The 22,750-nt window shown below is 37.6% G+C and overlaps 1 protein-coding gene across 1 annotated transcript in view; it reads left to right on the top strand.

Moving 5' to 3' along the window:
* LOC145677409 (uncharacterized) overlaps window positions 1-22,750 on the top strand; it is a gene marked incomplete at both ends in the record, with an annotated part of 72,695 nt that overhangs the window by 44,977 nt on the left and 4,968 nt on the right. Inside the window, 2 exon segments of the mRNA XM_081747907.1 lie at window positions 9,074-9,176; window positions 15,038-15,354. Of these exon segments, the coding sequence (XP_081604033.1) occupies window positions 9,074-9,176; window positions 15,038-15,354 (420 nt within the window).

Genomic DNA, 22,750 nt, shown 5'->3' with positions numbered 1-22,750 from the left:
ACGGGAATTAGGTGACCTGAGTGAGCACATATTGTGCCAGCTCTCTCCAGCGACCTATCAAGGATCATTGCGTGTATGCCAAGACGTGTCGCCGTTTTTATCCATGCCAAAAGTCGACATACTGACAATTAGGTAGGTAGTCATGATGGTCTGGCTGATGTGTGCGTATATTTTAACTCGTACATTTTGTCTCGACTCGAATTTCGAGACGTCTCGACTCGAATTCGAGTCGAGTCGAGACAGAGACTGTCGAGTCGAGACACGAGTCGAGACAGAAACATATTTTCGAGTCGAGACACGAGTCGAGACAACATTTTCTCGAGACGAGTCGAGACAGGCTTAAATCTCGACTCGACTCGACTCGAATGCATCCCTACAGGATAATCCTAAAGCCCCCTCTAGCGGGACTTGATTTGTGGTCGGAACATTTTGAACAAACTACGAATTTCGCCTTAAACTATAGGTGCATGACTCATACCCTCTGTGCTGAAAAGGAGGCCCAAACTTCAATTCAACCAAAGAAAATAGCAGAAAAAAGCGGAAGGGAACGGAAGAGACAACGCGAAGACAACTGAGTTAGCTGAAGACCGTAATGCATTAGAGTTTCTCAGTTTCCAGCAAGTGTCTTGCCAATAATGGCAGAAGAACTATATTAATGAAATTTAACTCAAATCTGAACAATATGGACTCCGAACAGAAATCAAACCGTTAACTGCTGCACTAAAGACAAGAACTCTTAATCATTGATCCAGACAGAGCTAAGCATCGAAGCCCATATAAAGCATTGACTTTTACGATTGTTAACATCATATAAAACGTAGTTATAGGATGTTAACATTGTGTACAATGAAAGCGTAGAAGTAACTAACCGTCAAGTATGCTATTAGTCTGTCAAGACCAATGATAGGGAAAGGACTGCAACAGTGAGTGAACTGCACTCTAGCCTATTGAAAGGGAGAATAATAATTGGAAAGACGTCAATGTATAATCTCCTAATTGTCTATTTGATGATAGAGTATGGTTGTCAGCTTAGGTTAATACTAACATCCAGAGGTCAAAGAAAGGATACATTCAAAGCTACCAAGAGGTGACCCAAATATTCAAGAGGTCAGAAATCCTTACACGTGTAACTCAACAACTTCGTGTCTTTATAAAACGGAAAAAATTTGTGCCCGAAAGTTTATTTGCAAAAGCTCTATTCAAGTAAGAAAATCAAATATTGCGTGTTGCGAGGGAGGAAATTGTATTTTGAAAATATTTACTTCTGAATCTCACTTTTCTTCATTACTAATCCCTAAGCCAACGAATTTAACTGTAAAAGACCTTCTCTCCATCAACAACATGGTTCGTCCGTTATTCAAAACTGAAATAAGCATAGTAGTTGGCTTATTCGTTATACGCCTCTTTGGGAATCCAACTGCAGTATTGGTAAGTTCCATATCGATTTATTTGGTTATTTGCTTGGCTTTGAATATGATTAAAATTACTCCCGAATAATCATACAGTTGTTAAATTAAAAAATACTGCAAAAGATTTACATGGCTCTAACCAGGGCTTAAATTAGATCTGAAAAGGTAGGGAGACGCATAACGTCACGCAGTCCACCGTGCCTATATTTGTCCATTGTAATTTTAGGAAGTGGAGGGACGGCATAGATAATTTTTTTTGGAATTTGAAGACGACGTCCCCCGCGATCCGCCTCATTTTTATTCCTGGTTTTAACATAGCTTCATCAAAATACACATTCTACAAGATTATTAAAGTTTTTATGGAAACAAAATTATCCAAAGTTGAGATCTGTGGGCTACTAGATGGATCATGTTTAGCTGAATAAAATGATATGCGCGTTAGTGTAAAACCTAATGTGTAGTTTTCGATAAAATCGAAAAGATGATCTTTTGTGGTGATAAAAAGTAAGTTATTAATTGCCAATAATAGTAAAAAGTTTTTTTTTTTTTAATTTTATTTTGCTGCAACAAATTATTATTTACTTATGTACTGTATATAAGGCCTATAGTAAACCGCATCTATCATTGTTTAGGTTAATAGACATAGGGTATAATGTATGTACGTACACATGAGTGCATATTTCAAGTCATTTTACTAGGCGACATTAGAACTTAGGAACAGCTTGCATCACGATATGAGGTATCCAGGGGTGCCCACAAGGGGGGCTATGACGCAAATTGCGTCATTGAAATATTTGGGGGGGTTAAAATCTATATAAATATGTTTGATGAGGGGGGGTAAAATTAATCGAAAAGAAGATTTTTTTCATGGAAGAACACCTACGGATAGACAATTGGGGGGGTGCGTCATAGACATAAGGGGGGGTGGGCACCACTGTGAGGTATCAAATTAAAGGTCTTCGTAAGGCCCCTTTACACGCTAACATTTTGTGTCACACACTCAAGTCGCATCGCCTGGAAGGAACTTGTGAACAGTAAATGTCACACTTTGTACCACATTTTCTGTAATATATATTTTATAAAGTATAAGTGACATTGTCCTTAATGTATCGTTTAATCTTTAATGGTTACTGTCATATTAAAACCTTGGTACCTCTAAATTCCATATTTTTATCTATGAAGTTGACTAGTTTTTGTATGAAATCCATCGAGAATGAAATTCAGAATATAATAAAATTAAATAATGAAACACTAGTAGAAACAGAAACTGCAGTAACTTAAAAATAATCAATTAGGTAATGAAATATTAGCATTAGATTGCGTTAACAAACATTTGACCGAAAGTGGAGAAAATATTAGAACATCCCAGGATGGATCTTCAAATCGGTAGAAAATAAAACAACGATCTAAATCAGGGCTGTCCAATAAGCGGTCCGCAGCTCGTAGAAGCAATTTAATGTAGCTCACAAAGGCCCAATGATTTGACATTTAATATAATATTACATTTTATTGACGCTTTTATTTATTACTTTTGTTGAAGAGTTAAACGAGTTGCCTTCATCCATATTTCCGGTTAACATGGTTATTGCTTTCGGGATTACTGTAATCGGGCAGTTCCTGGTCTAAATGCATCAGAAGAGACGGAAAATATGACGGATTTAAGCATCGTCAACGATACGCTATCTACCCGGAATTCCCTTAACTAAGTTTTAACTAACTTTATATTCCCTTAACTAAATTTTAACTAACTTTATATTCTCTTAACTAAGTTTTAACTAACTCTATATTCCCTTAACTAAGTTTTAACTAACTCTATATTCCCTTAACTAAGTTTTAACTAAATCTATCAAAATCTTAAACTAAGTATGACCGACGATATAAAGTACCAAAAGTAATCATGATGGGCCAAAACAAACACTGAAAGAGAAGTGATGATTAGAACAATGATTCGCACATAAATCAAATTCAAAGGTTTTATTTTCCAAATAAAAATTTCGAAATAATATATAATACAACACTGAATTGTTTTCTATATAATCTACCTATTGTTCTTTTATACTTTGATAGCATAACAACATATTGAATTCACTCTTTGATGTATCAGATACACATAGTTTTGCATTTTCCGTAAAGCCTTTTGCATATAACACAGATGTGACAAGTACGAGGCAGAATTAAAGTAAGCAAATAAAGAAACAGATCTAGAAACTTAATATGAACTTAACGCAGGTACTGAACTTATATAAATTTCTGAATAGACTTAATTTCTTTTATTCATAGTAAATAGTCAACAAATATGAATAATACAAGAACTTCTGTGCAGATATCATAGTAACTTCACTTAGTAATTACGAAATGAGATTATGTTGACTAAAATTGGATATTGAAGATATATTTAATTTTCTGTATACAAGTTAATGCTTTTTTGTTATTCTACACCATGTTATTAATACTTTCCGCACTAAAAGCGAGTTAGTGATTGCGCACTTGATGGGCAAAACATTATACGTCACTACTCCGCGCTCCGGTGTGACAATAATCAACAGAACGGAGGCAATAGAGAAAGAACATTAAAATTACCACTTCGATATCATTTTACTAGCATCGCAGAGACTGAGTAACGTTATCTGAACTTATTTTCATATTACAACGATAGATTCTATTAGTGAAGAAGTCATCATCATAAATTAAGCGAAACTAAATCTAGTCAGTTAATTGCAGTGAGATCATTGACTACTATAGTTGACGACATTTAAAGAACACATATAATAAAGTACTTTAAAGCATTAATACCATATATAGAATCATAGCAACATAACAATGTAACAGGGGTCGCGGTGGCTCAGTGGTAGAGTGTTCATCTCTGGTGCTTGGGGTCCCGGGTTCGATCCACCTGTGAACTCTGTGGTGGACAAACCCCCCACCCCCGCGTGGGTTTTCTCGGGGTCCTCACGTTTCCTCCACTTTCTTCATTCCACCATTTCATTCATTACTCATCATCACCGTCTCCTTTAGCCTAACCGGTATAATCGTGGGACGTAAAACTCAAAGATTTCATTCCATTTCATAACAATGTAACAGTTACGTAAGAGATATCAAATATATATAAAACATTAGAATTCACGATAATATTTTTACCAATCATTAAAAGCAAAACATTTAAACTCTTTGACTTTGAAAAATCAAAATCAAAATCTTAATAACTAGCTTTAGAACTAAAATATGACTGAGTTAAAGTACAGCCACTTTCGCACTAGATGCGGCTATGTTTTCAGAAAATTTCTTGATATATTATTGGTCCTTATATAGCTCCGAATCTGAAAGTTTTTGTCTTCTGTCTTTAGTTTATAAAAAGTTTGCCACAACAGGCTGAGGATCATAAAATGCTCTTCCAGTACTATTAATAGCAATATCCATTTTTGAATTTATAGCTTCCCTTGAATAACTCGAGTGCTTACTTGTTCCAGTACTGTATGAACTGATACTGCTCTCTCTGACCCATCGCTTTGTATTGTCAAACAAATATAAGACTGCACCAATTTTGAAAATTTACGTTTGTATTCGTTTTGGACACCTTTAAATAATGATATAATTTTGCCGTGGAGTTACTCAAATTCAAAGGAACAGGAAGTATTTTCAGCAGCAAATAAAATTACAATGTCATCTGTCAAAGAAGAAACGGCACTTTTCCCAAATAAATTTTCAACTTGGACGCGTGTTGCTTAAACTGCTTCATTCACGCTTCTTGCCTCGATGAATGCATTTATTGAATTCAGGATGTCTTGTTGCTCATTATGAAGTCTTTAGGAAATAAATTCTTTGCAACTCAATACCACTTCTGTCCTTATTGCGGATCAGCACCTCTTAGTGGCGTCAAAGGAAGCTGACAGGGACAGCACGTTTTTGGGATCTTCCAAGTCAGAACGAGACGGGTCATCTTCTTCATCACATGTAACATTATCGTTATTGAGCAATCCTTCTTCTGGTCCACCAAGATAAGGTCCTTGTTCCATTAAAGTAAGACATTGTATGACAGTTTTTTTTTTTTTTCACAATCTCTATGTTAATTTTGATATTCTTTTTCAAGCGTTTCAAGGTGTCTCAAAAAGCGAGATGATGTTGCTGACCACCATCTTTCAAAGACGCAGAAATCCTCTAACAGTAGCTTTTTCTACTTTTGTTGCTTCTGCATTTTCAGTGATTGATGCCCAGTGCTTTTGCATATATGTATAATTGTACATATTCTTTTGCCAAAAAAAACAAGGAGTTACTGGAATTTTTCTCAAAGATGACGTCGATTTGCCTGCACTATGGCTGTTCACTAGGCGACATGGTTGTTCACTAGGCAACAGGAACTCGCCACTAGGCGACACTTTTGTCGCCTAGTTATACCTTATTTTATGCACTGGTACACATACATGCTTTCACATGTATTTAAACACTGAAAGAAAATTAGCTATTGTTTTTATAGAACTTGTTTACAGAGAAATAACGTTTTTTTACTTTAAAAAAAGTGATTTAAAAATAGAACATTAATTTGACTTTATAAAGTCAGGTAACTTGCTCAAAATCTTGAAAAACGGTGAAATCTATGAACGAAAACTTCTAAAACGTTCACTACATTATAGTTAATTGATCGTTTAGTTTTTTTCTTAGTTCTCAGAGCGCATACACCTTCTACATCCCATGAAACTTCAAGACCAAAACATTTTTGGCCCATGAATATTTCTCGTAATAACTTCAGATTATTTCCAAATTATTTTAGACCATTGGTAATATTTATAAACCGATCCTTTTATTGACAAAACTAAGTTATGTCAATAAAATATATGTTTATAAATATTACTAATAGTCTAAATATATTTTTTGAACATTTAAACTTACATTCAATAACAAAAACAAAAATTGTAAGTTTTAGTATTTCTTATCCACTGATGTCTAACTGTCCTGACTTCAAGTGGATTTGTGGACAGAAACTTACTATCAATACACAACCGCAATCGCCATTTACACTCACTTCAGTGTTGCCACTCTCGTATTCCGATAATACAGCGAAATGTTAGGATGTGTCCATTTTCCCCCGTGTGCATTTGCCCGATTTTTACTATATATTAAAATTTATAAAATCATCCCAAAATTAGACTAAATTTATCCCTAAAATCACCTATAAGATTAGAAGGAATGTCGGGATTTCGGGGAAATCTAGACCTACCTCCTATGTACGTCCTTGGTGAGGGGTATGCCTAGCTCGTGTGCAACTGCACGGACGCTTTTCCGAGAGTTTGTTTCCACAGTGTTCCTGAGGTGTTCATCAGAACATGTTACTGATCAATAGCCTCATTTTTCATTGTGGCACCGACATGAAATTTCAGAAACCAATGTCATATAGTGTATTCATTCACCACTCCTGACTCAAATGCACTGTTAATTTTTTTTTTTCTGGCTAGTGCAGAATGACACAGGTTCAACTCGTAAAGGAAAATTGGTTGTAATTATTTGTTCTGTATGCTGCACTTTCACATGAACACTTTCGACAACACACTGCCTCTTGACTAATCGTGCACCCCGCTTTGTTTTCTGAACGTGCACGAAGTTTGTGAAATCGTACACTTGATTTCGGTTCATCCATTGATTGCGTTATACAGCAGCGTGGTCTTCCATCAACTGTAAAATCGGACATTTCAATCATATGGATTTCGAAGCACTAGCGAGGCTTGAATGCAGTGTAATTAGTTGGTGCATAAATCATTATGTAAGATGACCTTTCACAGTATAGAAGATACTATTTGATAGTTAAGGTGGATCACTAGGTGTTCTCGGTGCTATGCTAAACGCTGCTTGATACTGCGGCATTGCCAGATAGTGTCGAGTGTTTACTGATGCCAGATAATAAAGGGAGTAATCATGGAATTCTGCTTAGATACTTACTAGAGAACTTAGTTTTCGACCCTTACCGCAATTTCTTTTCTCGAACTGCAACGCTAGAATCCAGGAATTTTCTTATTGTGACTACTACAGTAAACGTACAAATTTGGCCACAACGCATTATGGCGTTCTGCGCAAGTTTCGTCTCAAAATCTATTTCTTTAAATGTAAATTAATATTTAAATAAAACGTGAAACATAACATGAAAAACGATCAAACAATATATCTATTTTGTGATAAGATTGTTACCTTAAAATACTTTACACATACAAATAAATATTTCATAAAACGGAGCACTTCTAGTAAGATCTACCAGAAAGTGCCATCTTGTGTGCTCATTGTAAAATGAATCAAATATTTTCTTTTATTTGTTACATTTTTCGATATCAGGAGACACAACCAAATAAATCAGTGTCTTGTGCTGTAGCTGAAAAATAACTTTATCTTATAGTACAATATTTATAATATGTAACGTTTCATTGCGCAGTAGTTAAGGGAATGAGCTAAAATATGTACTGACTTCCGGGTGGTGATCCACCTTTGATTGATGGATACTATTTGATTGATGGATTCAATTTAAAAGAAAAATTATTGGTCTTTATGAAGATAATGCTGTTTGAATAATTGATATTACAGTACAGTTCCAAAACCTCAACCTATTGTGGACCAAAAGTAGCCGAGTTAAAAAAAAAAAAAAAAAAGGTTATCGGGAATGGGATTAAAAAGAATAAGTACGAGTGTTTCCTCAGAAACTACAGTACTGTACTTGTATGGATTGGTTGTTTGAGAATACAAGAGAGAATAAACTGCCCAATTACCCTTAAACAAAGGAAACGTACGTACTTTATGAAGGCATAGAGCCTTTACTATACATGAAAATGAAAATTAATGAATACACACTGTACAGTAATTTACTTCATAAGACAGACCTCAGAAAAATACTTGATAATGACGTTGAATGGGTCTGCGCGCGGGTTTTTTTTCGCCCTGCCAGGGTGTGTCTCAGTTATCCAGTCTGCCGGGTTATTGAGCGCCGAGTTTAAGGAACTCTACTGTATATGAATATTAAAGACATTGGACCTTATGCAGAGTCGTTTTGACGCGTGATTAGTGTCATATTAAAGAGATCGACTAACATATGTTTCCTGCAGTAGTCAGGTCTTTAGTATGACGCTAATCATACGTCAAAACAACTCTGCATAAGGCGGATTTAGTTTGTTTCTTTTACGTGATACTATTTGATCAATTCGAATTAGTTGGATAATGATTCTGCTGCATTGGGGTGCTTTATAACGCTGACGATGTTATATGTGTTAATTTTGCAGCTTTTTTTCTCTTTGCTTAAAAATTATTGCAATGTAAAATATCAAGTGCTTTTTAACAAATTCGTAATTCTTGAGTAAGTATGTCACCAATGTAGATGAAGTCAGTGTTAATTTGCGAAAGTTTTACTGAACAATGATGAACCTCTTGAATATAGAGGTTGAGAGGTTGTGTGTTATACTTTCTTACGTATTAAAATAATAGATTGATCCTTTTTATGTGTACAGAAATATATATATACTGTATATATTAACTTATTATATATATATTACATTTTGTAATCCAATTAAACCATTAATAATTTTAACATCTGTATTTGATTGAAATTTTAGAAAATTTGTTTTATGCATTTTTAGTGGTACTGATTCTTAAGAAACAAAGTTTATGTTAATATTTTTCTTTCATTTCTGTACAAGGCAATTCAATGTAATGTAAACAACACAGCAAATCCACAATTTTCATCAGCCTTAGACGAATGCACAAGTCTTCAGCGAGAGCAGAAGGATTCAGACGAATCAGGTTTTAAAATTATAATTATGTTTATTTTGTATTATTATTACTTTAAAAATATCTAATATTCTATTACTTTATTTATATAGAGGTAACATTTTATTCAGCTTAATTAGGAGAGAAATATGTTCCTTGTTTTTTTCATTTGTCTTGCAATTTTTCTTAAAAAGTGTTACAATTCTTCCAATTATTTTTCCTTTCCAAAATTGATAGTGTGTTAGATCTTTTTGTGCTTCTACAATATAATTTAATTTTCCTTCCAGTAATAAGTTAATATTTTCGAGTATCAGACTATTTTCCTTGAAAGTAGTGCAGACTCACTTACAAATTATACATTTAGCAAGATGATGCCAACAAGTCGTACAACAACACCGGATAGAGTGACTGGAATGTTACCTCCTAGAAATCTGCACGGGCCGAAATTTTTAACCCGGGCCCGGCCCGGCCCGGAACGTGAATTTATAATATTAGGCCCGACCCGAATGCGAAATATGTTTTTAACCTTTAGGCCCGAGCCCGAGCTCAAGCTGGAGTGATTATCAAATGTGCCCGAAATAAGGCCGAATTACAGAAACTTAATAATTAACACAAAATTGTATTTTTATTAACAACGATTAGATGCTTAATTTTGCTGTTTAAAAAGATTACATGGTTCAAAAAGTACAAAGAAGTAAAACTTAACGTTTACACTTACTAACTATATTAATTCTCTCGAGAAGGTGGTCATTTATATAAATTCAGTCTCCCTTAGCCTCGGTCCATAATCATCGGGCGTTAAACTAAATATTTCATTTCATTGCATTTATATAAATTCTTATGAAATGGAAACATGGATACTCTTAATTTTTAAAATAGAATCTCAATATGTGCAAATTTTTATGCAAATATTAATAGATGCGTCTTGAACTCACTCAGACAGCCATCAAAGCCGTTTTCCTTTTTTCCCCATCCTCACCAAATCATCAATTTTCCTTTTGTACTCAACGTTGAAGTGGGGAATAGGTGCAATTGTTGCTATTCAGTTCCGGCAACATTTGATTCCTCTTTTTCACAAGAGAAAATGGGAATACTATATTTTTTAATGGATAATTTGTGAAAGAAATGCTTCTGATATCAGCAAAAGAAAGAAATGATAATAAAAAACTAAAACAAAATATGAACTGGCATCATCTTGAATAAAAAAAGCAAAACAACTTGTTCTCGATGCTTTTGTTCCTTTAATTTAGTGTAAGAAACAATACTTTCATTCACAGACAAGATAAGTATATTTATTTCTGTAACTTATAGTTTATCTCTCCATGCATTGGCCCAGGAGCTCGGAACTTGATCTGGGTTGATGAACCAGATGACAAATTTCCCAGAAAGATTGACATCAACAAGAGCAGTTTTCGATAAGCATATCGCGGTTAACGATTCTACAGTTTTGTTTAAAAAAAAAAAAAAAAAAAAAAAACCTTCATCCTGGACAACACGAATTTCTGCTATTGCAAAATCGTCTGAGATGACAACCTCATACTTTCCCTGGTCAATGGATGGCCACTGTTGCTTGAATCGTTTGAACATGAGAATGTTTGGTGAGCAGATGGGTCCTAAGCATGCTCCAAAGGCAGAGAACCTGGACAAGTTCCAGGTTGTGATGTTGATACCCGAAGTGAAGAAGACTATGACCTAGTAACTGTTCAAGAATGATACACGTTCGTTATGAACAGCTAGTGTTGGAACTGGTAGTATCAAAACACATGGCACGGATCAAGTTTTCCAGTTTCTCATTCTTTCACACTACTGTACACAGCGTGAGCGGCAGCCTTTCCAATTACAAAGGATAATTTTGGATTTTCTAGCAATTTCTTCTCTCTCCAAAATAATCGATACCAAAATGGGCAGCTTCTCTACCTTATTGCTTCCACTAATATCACTCATTAGCTTCCCATCCCAGTGAACTGTCAAAATTGTTTAGTTTGAATGACTCTTTAATGTGAGTAGCAGCCTATTGCCTGTACTGTTGACGCTGACGGCGGATGGTTGATCTATTAATGGCTAACTCCCGAGGATCTTGTCCACAGGCCTTGGAAGCCTCGAAGGGAATCATAATCGCACATATGTCACTGAGTCTATTCCTATCGAGCATTGCGTCTAGCTGTGATGATATAACACTTTTGCGCCCTCGCTTTCGAAGTCGAATATCAACTGGTTTACTGGAGCCTGGAGATTCGTTGGATCTTCCTCTTCTTCCTCGCTGCTGCTGCTCGCTAACATTGCTTTCTCGAATAAAGTATCTTCTTCAAGTTTGGATCACTGCTTTCTGCTCTATAGTGATTCTTCTTTCTTCACTTTCTCCCCCTTTTTGGAGTAGCAACGTGTCGACTCCTCCAACACAGCCAGGACGTCCCTTCTTTCGCTGAAGTTGTAGGGACATTTGTCTTTTTCATTATCCATAAGATCTATGACACTTGAATGTGCAATGTCAAAAAGTTCCTAAATCGATGGTGAGTATGTGGCTTCATTGGCTTCCTGAGTCTGGGTCTGACGATTCTTATTTGTCTTAAGTCCTTTCCACTGGAAGAAAAGATGCTCAAGTTTCTTTATCGAATCTTGACGGTGTTTGACAGGGATCCTAGAACGGGACAAGATATCCTCAACTCGTTCCACTGTCTTGGTTGCTGCCGTTCAGATCACTTCTTTGAGAAAATTATGACGATATAGAAAGTGGGCAAGGACCTGCTTCACTGCTGCAATTGTAACACACACACACACTATATATATTGAGCATCAACCTTTACTACATGCTTCACTTATCTTTAAAGGAAACTTACTCTTACAGTTTTATATTGTACAATGTATGACTGTAAGAGTAAGTTTCCTGGTATGTAACTATTAAAACCTGGTTAATATTCACAAGGAGTGTTGTCAAAAAAAATCTAAACTACAAAAGTGAGTTGTTCATTAATTAAAGCACGCTAGTCATTTCTTTATCTGGCTGAATATTTAAACTTGCAAAATTCAGTGTAGACTATAGACAAAAAGTTACTTTTAGTTTATCTCTCCACTACACACTTAGCTTTTCTCTCAATTGTACAATGATAGATTTTTAGTGTGGACATCTCGAGTTACACATTTAGATGTGCATTAAAAATTCTCCAGAAAGAATGATCTAATAAATATCGTTGTATAGTGTAGGCCTATTTACAAAGTTAGGTCCGAATAGGTCCGAGAAATATGATTGTATATTTAAAAATTTACGGCCCCGAGCCCGAAATGATCTATGCTTTGTAGACCCGAGCCCATGCAGACCTCTATTACCTCTGTAGTTCAAACGACACATGGGAAACTAGAAATTAGGGATAGAAGAGAAAAAGGTAAATTCTGAATTAGTATTAGTGATAATAATATAAAAGTTTTAAGTTTATTGGTTATTACTTGGATGCATATTTTTTTCAACTCCACACGAGGATAGAATGTCAATGTTAGCTATGGCAACTTGCGATCTTCATTACAAGTCTAATAGTATTGCTTAAGAGTCTTCATCCCGGCGAAATTAAAATACCGCTAATTTTACAGTAATTATGTGATATCTTCAAATAGATAAAAGATAATCGAAATGTGGAACAATAGCGCCCTAGACAACATTATTTTACATGAGAAACCGTTATCACGACTCACTTATCTGCTTTCGATTTCGAGCCATTTTTAAAATCGGCATTTATTTTCGCGTTTCTAAGCAGCTGAAAACGGAAAGCTACTAGGTGACTTGTGGTAATGGTACCTCATGCAAAATAATATTGTCTAGGGCGCTCTTGTTCTATATTTCAATTATCTTTTATCTATTTGAAGATATCACATAATTACTGTAAAATTAGCGGTATTTTAATTTCGCCGGGATGAAGACTCTTAAAGTAGTAGATGGTGTCTCATGTATAAGAAAGAATAACGCTCAATAAGAACTCATAAGTAAAGAAAAAAATTAAGTTAACTTATTACAGATTATTAGAACGAAATGGGATTAGATAATCTTAGGAAAACTTATGTCATTGCTTCAAATATAAAATTTACTTCAGTTTGAATACAGTACAGTAATTCTACCCCCAATCAACATTTTGTGAGAGTAAATAAGCCTCAATCTCTAAATTTAACTGAAATTAGGTATGAGAAAATGTAAATTAGGATATAAATTATAGGAAAAGCGCCGTTCTTTATACAAGTGCGTGTGCATAAGTCAAAAATTATCTGCGATGTAGCTATAAGTTTTTTTTTACATTGTTAATACTGACCTCTGTCCTCGTTTATTTTAATGTTATGCTCTTGTGGTCAGGCTATGAAAGTGTGATCTTAATTCCTGCATTTGTCTTGCTTTTGTACGACCCGCTCGGGAGAGTAATGCTCCCGGAAGTACGTTTTTTTCGCGCGCTACTCTACCCAGCTGTTTTACGCGCTATCCTAGCCAGTCGTTTGAAGTTGGTCACAAAATTTATATCATGGAGTACAAGGGGAACAAAACGAGCCCTATATCATGGAGTACAAGGGGAAACAAAACGAGCCCTGCGGGGCTTCTAACCCGTTCCTACTACTACTATTACTTATCTGCACAAAAGTAAGTAAATCACTTTTTTGAGTATTATTTTCATATTATTTTAATTTAAAAAGTGTTATAAAAATATTTTAAAAATGTAAAAAAAAAAAAACTTTCCTCGGGCCGGGTTTGAACTCACGCCAAAATAGAGTTTTGTTACTAGCATATAGTGCTAGCCCACTCTGCCACGAAGACCGACAGCGGGAAATGTTTGATTTCTGCTATTTGAATGCAATGTGACAAGAAATGGATAACGCCAACCAATTAGAACTGTGTTTTTCGTTCTTACTTCCGCGAGCATTACTCTTCTGAGCTAGTCCTGCTTTGGTTGCAGATAAATCATGGGGTTCCATTAGAAGTTTAGGCCTATGTTTAGCAGATGGGGTCCAGCTCTTTTCTCTAAAAAGTGTCCCAATTTTTGTAATTTCTGTTCACATTCGGTTAGTTTAGGGTAGGTTAGGTTAGTTTAGGTTAGTTTGGGTTAGGTTAGGTTAATTTAGTTTATGTTATATTAGTTTAGGGGTCCCGCATAATTTTCCAAAAAATGATAGAATTTCGCTTATTTCTACTAATATTAGGTTAGTTTAGGTTAGTTCAGGTTAGCTTAGGTTAGTTTATGTTAGGTTAGGTTAGATTTGGTTACGTTACGTTACGTCTAAGTACTTGCGTCATTAATTCCTCCTGTAAATTTTGTTTTTACGTGCTTCTGGACTCCTTGTACTAAACATACTCCGAAGTTTACACCAAAGAGGAACAACGAGCAGAGATCTAGTTTTTGTGGTTGGAATGTATATCAGGGGCCGCAATCCATCAAAGACTTTCGACACGATACGGAAACAGTGTTTTGCCCGAATGGATTGAAAAATTCAAAAGTGGTCGCACATGTGTTACGCACGAGGAAGGAGCCGGACGAGTGACTTTATGAAACCCAAGTCTGTTGTGGATGATTTCGTACACAGAATCAGACTAATTCCAGACGATGTGACACTTCATCAATATTGTCACTCGTCTGTCTAACAGAGCCATGTCATGTTCACTGCTCGCTGTTCCAGGGTGAAAACTTCTCATGGAACTGGCATGATCTATCTGCAACAAAAGGAAGACAAATGGAGGAATTAGGACCAAACTTACATAGCATGACCAGAACATCATAACAATAAAATATACAAGGACAAAGGTCAATATGGACAATGTAAGAAAAGTTATAGCTACTTTGCGGATAATTTTTGACTCACCCTCGTATATATATAAAAAAGTTATTTGCACTGTAACACTAATCTTATGCAAATATTCTTACCCGTAGATTATTATGATACCACAACATCAAACTATGGAAATCGTAACAACAGGTTTAATTCCAGTCACCACATTTTAAGCGGAAACAACATCTACAACCGGAGACATAACAATTCAAACTGGAGAAACAACCGCACCTGGAGAAACAGGGACAATAAACATAATGACAGTAATAGCAACGAGAATTCTACCAATTATTCAAAGGATAACAACAGGACAACCAATTCCTGGAGAAAGATGAGAGGGTTTTTCAAGTCCTTTGATGTCCTTGCCAAGTCTCGAGTTCTAAGACAAGTCTTTGGTACTGAGAAATATATTCCTGCGGTAAGTGGAAGAAATTTTACGGGAATAAATTTAGTAAATATGGTAATTACGTAGCAATACAAACAGTAGACTCAATTACAGTGACTAACGTTAGGCTAGCTAGCTAACTGCCAACGTTGATACTACGTTCTAATTAGCGGCTTTACTGAGCAGTTGTCACCCAACTCCCTCAACCAATATCCTTAACAACATATACATAGACCCAACAGTAAACAACAGTAAGCTAGTCAACTGCCAATGTTAGCCCTCCGTTATAATTGTCGTTTTCGAGCATTTATCAAGTAGCTCACCTCAATCAATGTCAATAGCAGCACAGACAGTAGGGCTAACAGTGAACAACGGTAGGCTAGCCAACTATCAACATTAACACTACGTTGTAATTGGCCGCTTTCGAGTATTTGCCAACTAACTCATATCAACCAATGTCCGTAACAGCACAGACAGTAGGGCCAACTATCAACATTAACACTAGGTTGTAATTGGCCATCTTGCAAAGCATTTACCAACCAATTTGTCTCAACCAATGTCCCTAGCAGTACATGCAGTAGGACCAATAACGTACAACGGTAGGCTAGCCAATTGCCAATATTCTCCCTACGTTGTAATTGGTTACTTTTCCGAGCATTTGTCAATCAACTACTTTATCAGCATAGCCCTTACATAAGTAGTAAAATTACCGTTGGGAATACGAGGTCAAGCTGTTGGGTAAACGATGGCGAATTGTTGGTTGACCAACATACACTTTAAACTATATTGAGCCCAACATATTTTTAAGGAATTTGTTTACCGAAAACTCAACTCCTTAATATGTCCTACATTAAGAAAGAAGTAATCTGGTGTGACCAGTAGTAGAAAAGCTACAAGAACTGAAAGTAGACTGAGGTGGTTTGGGCATGTAGGAAGACCTTTGAAATACGCAGCTCACCGAGTAGATGCTATAAAAGTGAGTGGGAAACGAGCCTGAGGCCGGCCAAGGAATAAGTGGGAAGATTGTATTAAGACCGATATGGTGCAGTGCGGTGTCACAGCGGATATGACACAAAAATAAAAACAGGTGGAGGACAGCGATCCGTAAAGCAGATCTCAGCTAATTGGGAAAAGGGTTTAGAAGAAGAAGAAAATACTTAAATGCTCTGTGAATGTATCAATCCGTCCGGAAGCATTTTTGCCGATCCCAAACGTTTCAGCATTCTTGCCGATTTGATGTCGAGAACAGAACCCAAACAACCCCTGCGGGCTTCTTACCCGTTCCTACTACTACTACTACTACTACATTAGCTGTAGATCTATATAGTACGAGGGCAAACTTACTACTACTACATTTGCTGTGGATCTGTATACTACAAGGGCAAACTTATTTTAATGAAAGAAGTTTAAGAAAGTTTTTAAAAAATAATTGTTAAATCACTTTTTGAATATTATTTTTAATCTTATTTTAACGAAAGAAGTGTTATAAAAATTTTTAAAAATAGTAAAAAAAAACTTTCCGTAGGCAGGATTTGAACCCACGCCAAGAACAATTTTCTTTACTAGCATGTTGCGCTAGCCCACTGAATATTTATTGTACTCTGTCACTAATATTACATAGCAAAATTACATGGAGACAATATAGGCGTAATCTAGGACCGACCACTGGGAAGAGAGTCCAAGATGTGATTCTGAGCAAACCTACTCCGCTGTACGATGATAATGGTTATGCATAACAAGGAAAATGTTCACAAGCACAATTCATGTCCTCAGGGTCTTTCCCGACAGGTGGGACAGAGCTGCTTGCAAAAAACCACTGAAAGATTGTCTTTCAAGATCGACTGAAAAATATTTGCGGCGTTCCCGTTGTAGAAAGTCGAAATATAAGCATTCATCATTCCACGGCATGGAATGATGAACATATAACAATGTGGTACCAACTAACCAGAGGACCGTATTATGTTTGGTTTTTGGGTAATACTGAAATGCAGGAAAGAATAGGAGATCGACTGTAAATAAAGAAACAGGTGTACGGCAGATCAAGCTCAACATACGAAGGAGGAGGTTCCAAATAATATCGGCACCTGAACATGACATGTAGCGATGAGATAGTGTGTCGGAGTGGCCACAATATTTGCAGGTGAGGGTTGTGGTACGTCCAATGCGCAGAAGTCGTTCTTGTGTGGCAGGCAGTTGATGAACGATGGTCGTCCATACCGCTTGTGTGTGCAAAGGGAGGACATTGGTTCTTAGATTTTGCCAAATATGGCGCCATTGTTTATTGGGGAACATATCCTGTACCCGGACTCTCACATCTACAAGTGACGCTCTCCACAATTGCTGGTATAAGGTTTGGTGAGTATATGTAGTAGGGGAAGCAAGCGCACCAGAATATGTCCATGCTTGAACAAGATTGGTGACATAGGTAGGACATAATTTGCCAAATCTGCAGAAAGGTGGATTCCTTGGTTGGGAGTATTCGGGCCAGAAACATTCGATCCACACCCGTGTATAGTCCATGTGGGGCTCAACGTCTTGATACGCATCTAGCATGTATAAAACTTGACTTTTAAGACGAATGTTTACGAGTCCAAGGCCCCCTTCGCTGCGAGGAAGATAAATAGTGTTGTGGCGGAGGCGGAAGTAGTAGCCCCGCCAAAGAAACCACATAAATACAGATTCAATTTGGCGAGCGTAAACAGAAGGGAGGGGAAAGATACGCGCGTAGTACCAAAGTTTAGCAGCAACATACTGGTTAAGATATTGGACCTTATGTATGATATGCAGACCTCGGAACCGTTGTAAGTATAGCAGCTGCTTAATCTCAAGAACTATAGGACGCCAGACAGCATCCATTTGTTTGCGTACATCGCTATGAAAAGTTATGCCGAGTACTGTTAAAACATCAACCGTGGGAATGTGAGAGCGTGAATCAGGTAAAGAGGGTAGGGAGAATCCGTGAAATGACAGGAGTTTGGTCTTGTGTTTATTGTATGCCAAGCCGGAGCACTGGGTGAACTCGTCAGTTATGCGGATGGCGGTGAGCATATCTTTGGGCGTAGTTCCTATTAAGGTTACGTCATCCGCAAATCCGAAGACGTGTAATTGATGGTATTCCGGTATACCGGGAGAGGTAATGTTAGCCAGAGCCCGGAGATAGGTATCTAGAACTATCACAAAGAGGCTCGTCGAGATGCTATCACCTTGCCGTAATCCGCGTTGCAGAGCAAATATGTCAGAAAGATGACCGTTGATCTGTACTCGACATTGGGCCGATTGGTATAGTTGTCTTATGACTTGTTGAAATGCAGGAGGAAATCCCCAAGCGTCTAAAGTTTGAAGAAGAAACCCGTGATCAACGCAGTCATATGCGGAAGAAAAATCTATGCCAAGGACCCCCGCTTTAATGCGCCGAGTTTGCACGTACGCTATAAAATCCCGTAACGAACGTAACACATAATAGATGTTATATTTGGGGTGGGTGGCTGCCTGATATGGACTAATATACTTTTGCAATATGGGTTTTAAACGTGCCGTCAGAATTTTGGTAAAAAGTTTCAAATCGGTAGGCAGTAAAGTGATGGGTCGGTACTCCTGTACAGTCTGGGAAGTGGCGGATTTCGGGATAAAGATTGTGATTCCGACGTTACCGCGGATGGGGCCTCCCTGTAAATATGTATTAAATAACTTGACTAGGGTATCGGAAAGAAAAGTCCAGTATTGTTTATAGAACGCGTACGGCAGACCTTCATATCCTGGCGCGCCCTTTCCTTTTGTTGCCTGGAGGGCCATCCATATTTCCTGAGAAGTTATGGGGCGCATGAGATCACGACCCTCTTCCTCCGTAATCAGTTTGGGAATAATCGACAAAAACTGAGTTGTAACATTGGTGTCAGAAGGTCGGGGTTGTACTAATTTATGGTAATGCTCACGGAAAACATTTAGGATCTGAATCGAATCACTAGTCATATCACCATTCGGGAGTCGGAAAGCTACTATTGTAGCCTGTTTCCGCCGGTGCAATAGACGTGCAACGTCGTAAATAGTGACAGTTTCCTGGGCAAGCCTATAATATGTGGTCTCATTAATAAAAGAAGGCATGAGTGTGGGAGCCTGGAGATTTTGGAGTCGTAGTTTGAGCTGTTGCACTGTGCGTTTATTCTGTAGTGAGGGGGCCGCACACCATGCCTGACGCAATGCTTCATAGAGGAATTCAAACATCAACTGCCGATCGTGTCGTGTTTCGTGTCCTTTACCTTGGAAGAACCGAGCGATCTTAGGTTTAAGAAATGTCGTCCACCAAGAGGCGAGATCTGGAAAATATTGTTGCATCCTTTCCCAATATGAATATTGTTGTTTCAGTTCCTCCCGATAACCGTCGTGGTGAAGTAAGGATGTATTTAACTTCCAGTATCCTCGCCTGCTAAGGGCTGGCAAGGGTTGATCTGTTTTTATGTGGAGCTTGATCGCTGCATGATCGCTGAAAGATGGTATAATAGTCTGTACGTCAATAATAGTGTGAAATAAGTCAGGAGTGACGTATATTTTGTCAATCCTACTTTTCGAATGTGAAGTACAATGGGTATAGGTCCTCGGTGAATTGGAAACAATGACTACATCCCGTAAGTGATAAGCCCGCAAAAATTCCAAAAATGCGGGACAAGGGGGGGTGGGCGGAATTGAATCTGCACTGGTTTCAGTGGTATTCCAATCAGCCATGATTACCATACGAGAAATATTAGGAGGCAGGAATTGTGGCAAACTTTGGCCATAAAATTCAGCCCGTTCCTTCTTAGCTGTATAGCCAGAAGGAGCATATAGTCCGACGACCAGGTGCCCCTGTATGACACAATGAATAATACGTCCGTCAGGGGAGAGAGTAAGATTGGTATGCACCAATCCTTTTCGGATAAACATCCCTACTCCAGTGGTGGGTCCTAAATTAGCAAACACATCATAGTCCATCATATTGTGAAATGAATCATGTATAAGTTCTTGCACACAAACTACATCCGGTTTATGACATACGAGAAATTGGTTTAAATATGCTTTTTTATCGTCACTACTTGCGCGATTTAAATTTATCGTGAGAAAGGATAAAGAGTTTATCACAGTCATATAGAGGAAAATTTCGTAGTATAACACTTCTGTGCAATGTCGATATCTACGTAAGTTTACGCTACTCAAAGTTAATATGAGTCTTAAAACTAAGAAGTGAAGCAAAAAATAACTTACAAAATCCATGATAGATGTTTATGAATATAAGTGCTGCAGGTGAAATTATAACCATACGGCTATGGTAGATTTAAACACAACTAACACTCAAGGATTTCCTGTTTGTATACGTGATAAATACCGCTGTTCCACTCTGCACTCTTGCACTATTAGAATCGGAGGGCACTTGTGTTGTACACACGTGACGTAGAGAAAAAAAAACAAACCAACGGAGGCACACACCACACTACTTGGGGTGAATTCGTATCCATTGACCTTGAAGACCAATACCTTATGTATCTGTTTCAAACACCTGCTGTGGGCGAGTCCGTGGGTCTCGATCGCAAGACAGAGAGACTTGGCTGCCTTCCAAGTGAGAATTCAGTTCTTCCTTCCGGGATAGTTTGCGTCTTTTTTGTTTAGAAATAACATCGCTAAATTTAATTCCTTGTGTCTCATGCTGGAGAAACTCGCTTTCAAAGGGTTCAAGATGCTCTTCCTGTGTCTCTTTCGGGATCTCGCTATCCTCAACTGGTGAGGGATGTAGTTCAACCTCCATGTTGTGTGAGGTGATATGCTGCTCTACTCGTATGCCGGAGGCCTCCGATGTAGGCGATAAAGGCACTCGTTTACTGGGAAGTTGGGTATCGTCCTTTGCTTTCTCAAGAGACGTTATTGAAAGTGCAGGGAACTCCTTTGGGTCCGGAACCGAGGGTCGATGCTCAAGATCATCTTCTTGGTTACCAGATTTCGTAGAAATGACAGGTGGGGCTAATTTGTAGGATGTCTTAGGAGTCACTTTTCCGAGTTCTGTCATGCGAGGAATTGACGGAGAAGTGGTCGGGATTACACTCGTTGCCCCTCGGGGTTGAGCCCCCCGTTTCAGTACACAGTTCGCTACGGTATGCATAGAGCTTTGGCATCGGAAACATGTAATCGGTTGTCCACTGTATGATACTCCTACTTTATAACCATGGACTAGAAGTCGGGATGGCACATGAGATGTCAGTTTAATATGTACATGGCGAGTTCCAGTTTTAATACCAGGGGGATAAGGAGGGGCCCATTCCTGATCTTCTATTTTAATCACTGAACCATATGCACTAAGAGCCTCACTCAATAAGTTGTTCGGTGCCTCGATAGGATACTCAAACACACGAAGGAGGGTAGTCGGATCTGCTGCGGAAATAATTCGAACAAAACTCACTTCCTTATTTGAATGAGTGAATGGTACCTCACTAGGGGCATGAGCTGCAAAGTCATCGTATTCCTGTTGCGTTTTGAATTTTAGAAAAATACAAAAATTTTCACTATTTAACTGCATGGCACTGATGTGATCAAAAATACCTGGGAAAGTGGAGTTCATCCAATGGTAGATTTCCAAGGGGACTGGTCGAACTGCACGGAACTTCTTGTCAAATTCTAGTTTAAATTGAAGATCTTTTTTATATTCCATATTCACGTTTGCACTGATACACCGACACTACGCCGAAACGGCAATAATTGAGAGTACGGAGTATAACTCCTACTTCAGTAGTTTTGCTTTGATATAGTAATCAGAGCTATGAAATACACTTAACGTATATATGGTCTACGATACTATAGGCTATAGTACACTGTGGAAGCACCAGAGCACCCGTGTTGACTCGACGGCGGCTTGATGCGAACTCACCCACTCGGCTACCAGAGCCAACAACATTTGCCGTTTACTTTGTGCTATATATAGAACATGACTAGTGATATCTTATCTCTATCGGCCAATCAAATCAAAGGATATCTGAAACGTTTGGGATCCGCAAATATGCCGTCCGGAAGGCAAAAATCTCAAGAAGTACTTGATGAATCACCATCAATTTTGGCCGGGATATGTAGAGAGTCAATACTTGATGAATCACCATCAATTTTGGCCAGGATATGTAGAGAGTCAATACTTGATGAATCACCATCAATTTTGGCCAGGATATGTAGAGAGTGAAAAGTTAGGAATCAAGTTTTTTGATGGAAGTGTGTAAAAATCAACCATTTCCAGTTTTAACGCTGATCACTAAGAGCGAAAACGGTAATAGATAGCGATAATCGGTTTCCTGAAATCGATTAAGCGTCCTCTATCCTTAACTCTCTACTAAAACCGGAAGTTATAAAGCAAAAACAGCTTTTAAAAAAATCGATTTAGCGTTCTAAGAATAGGTACCATCTTTTCTCTTAACCCTACATT

Source organism: Thermobia domestica, unplaced genomic scaffold (genome assembly GCF_964235325.1).
Source record: "Thermobia domestica unplaced genomic scaffold, izTheDome1.hap1.1 HAP1_SCAFFOLD_847, whole genome shotgun sequence".
In the NCBI taxonomy this organism is placed as follows: Eukaryota; Metazoa; Arthropoda; class Insecta; order Zygentoma; family Lepismatidae; genus Thermobia; species Thermobia domestica.
The sequence above is the reverse complement of the archived record's forward strand: the minus strand, read 5'-3'. Positions and strand labels throughout refer to the sequence as shown.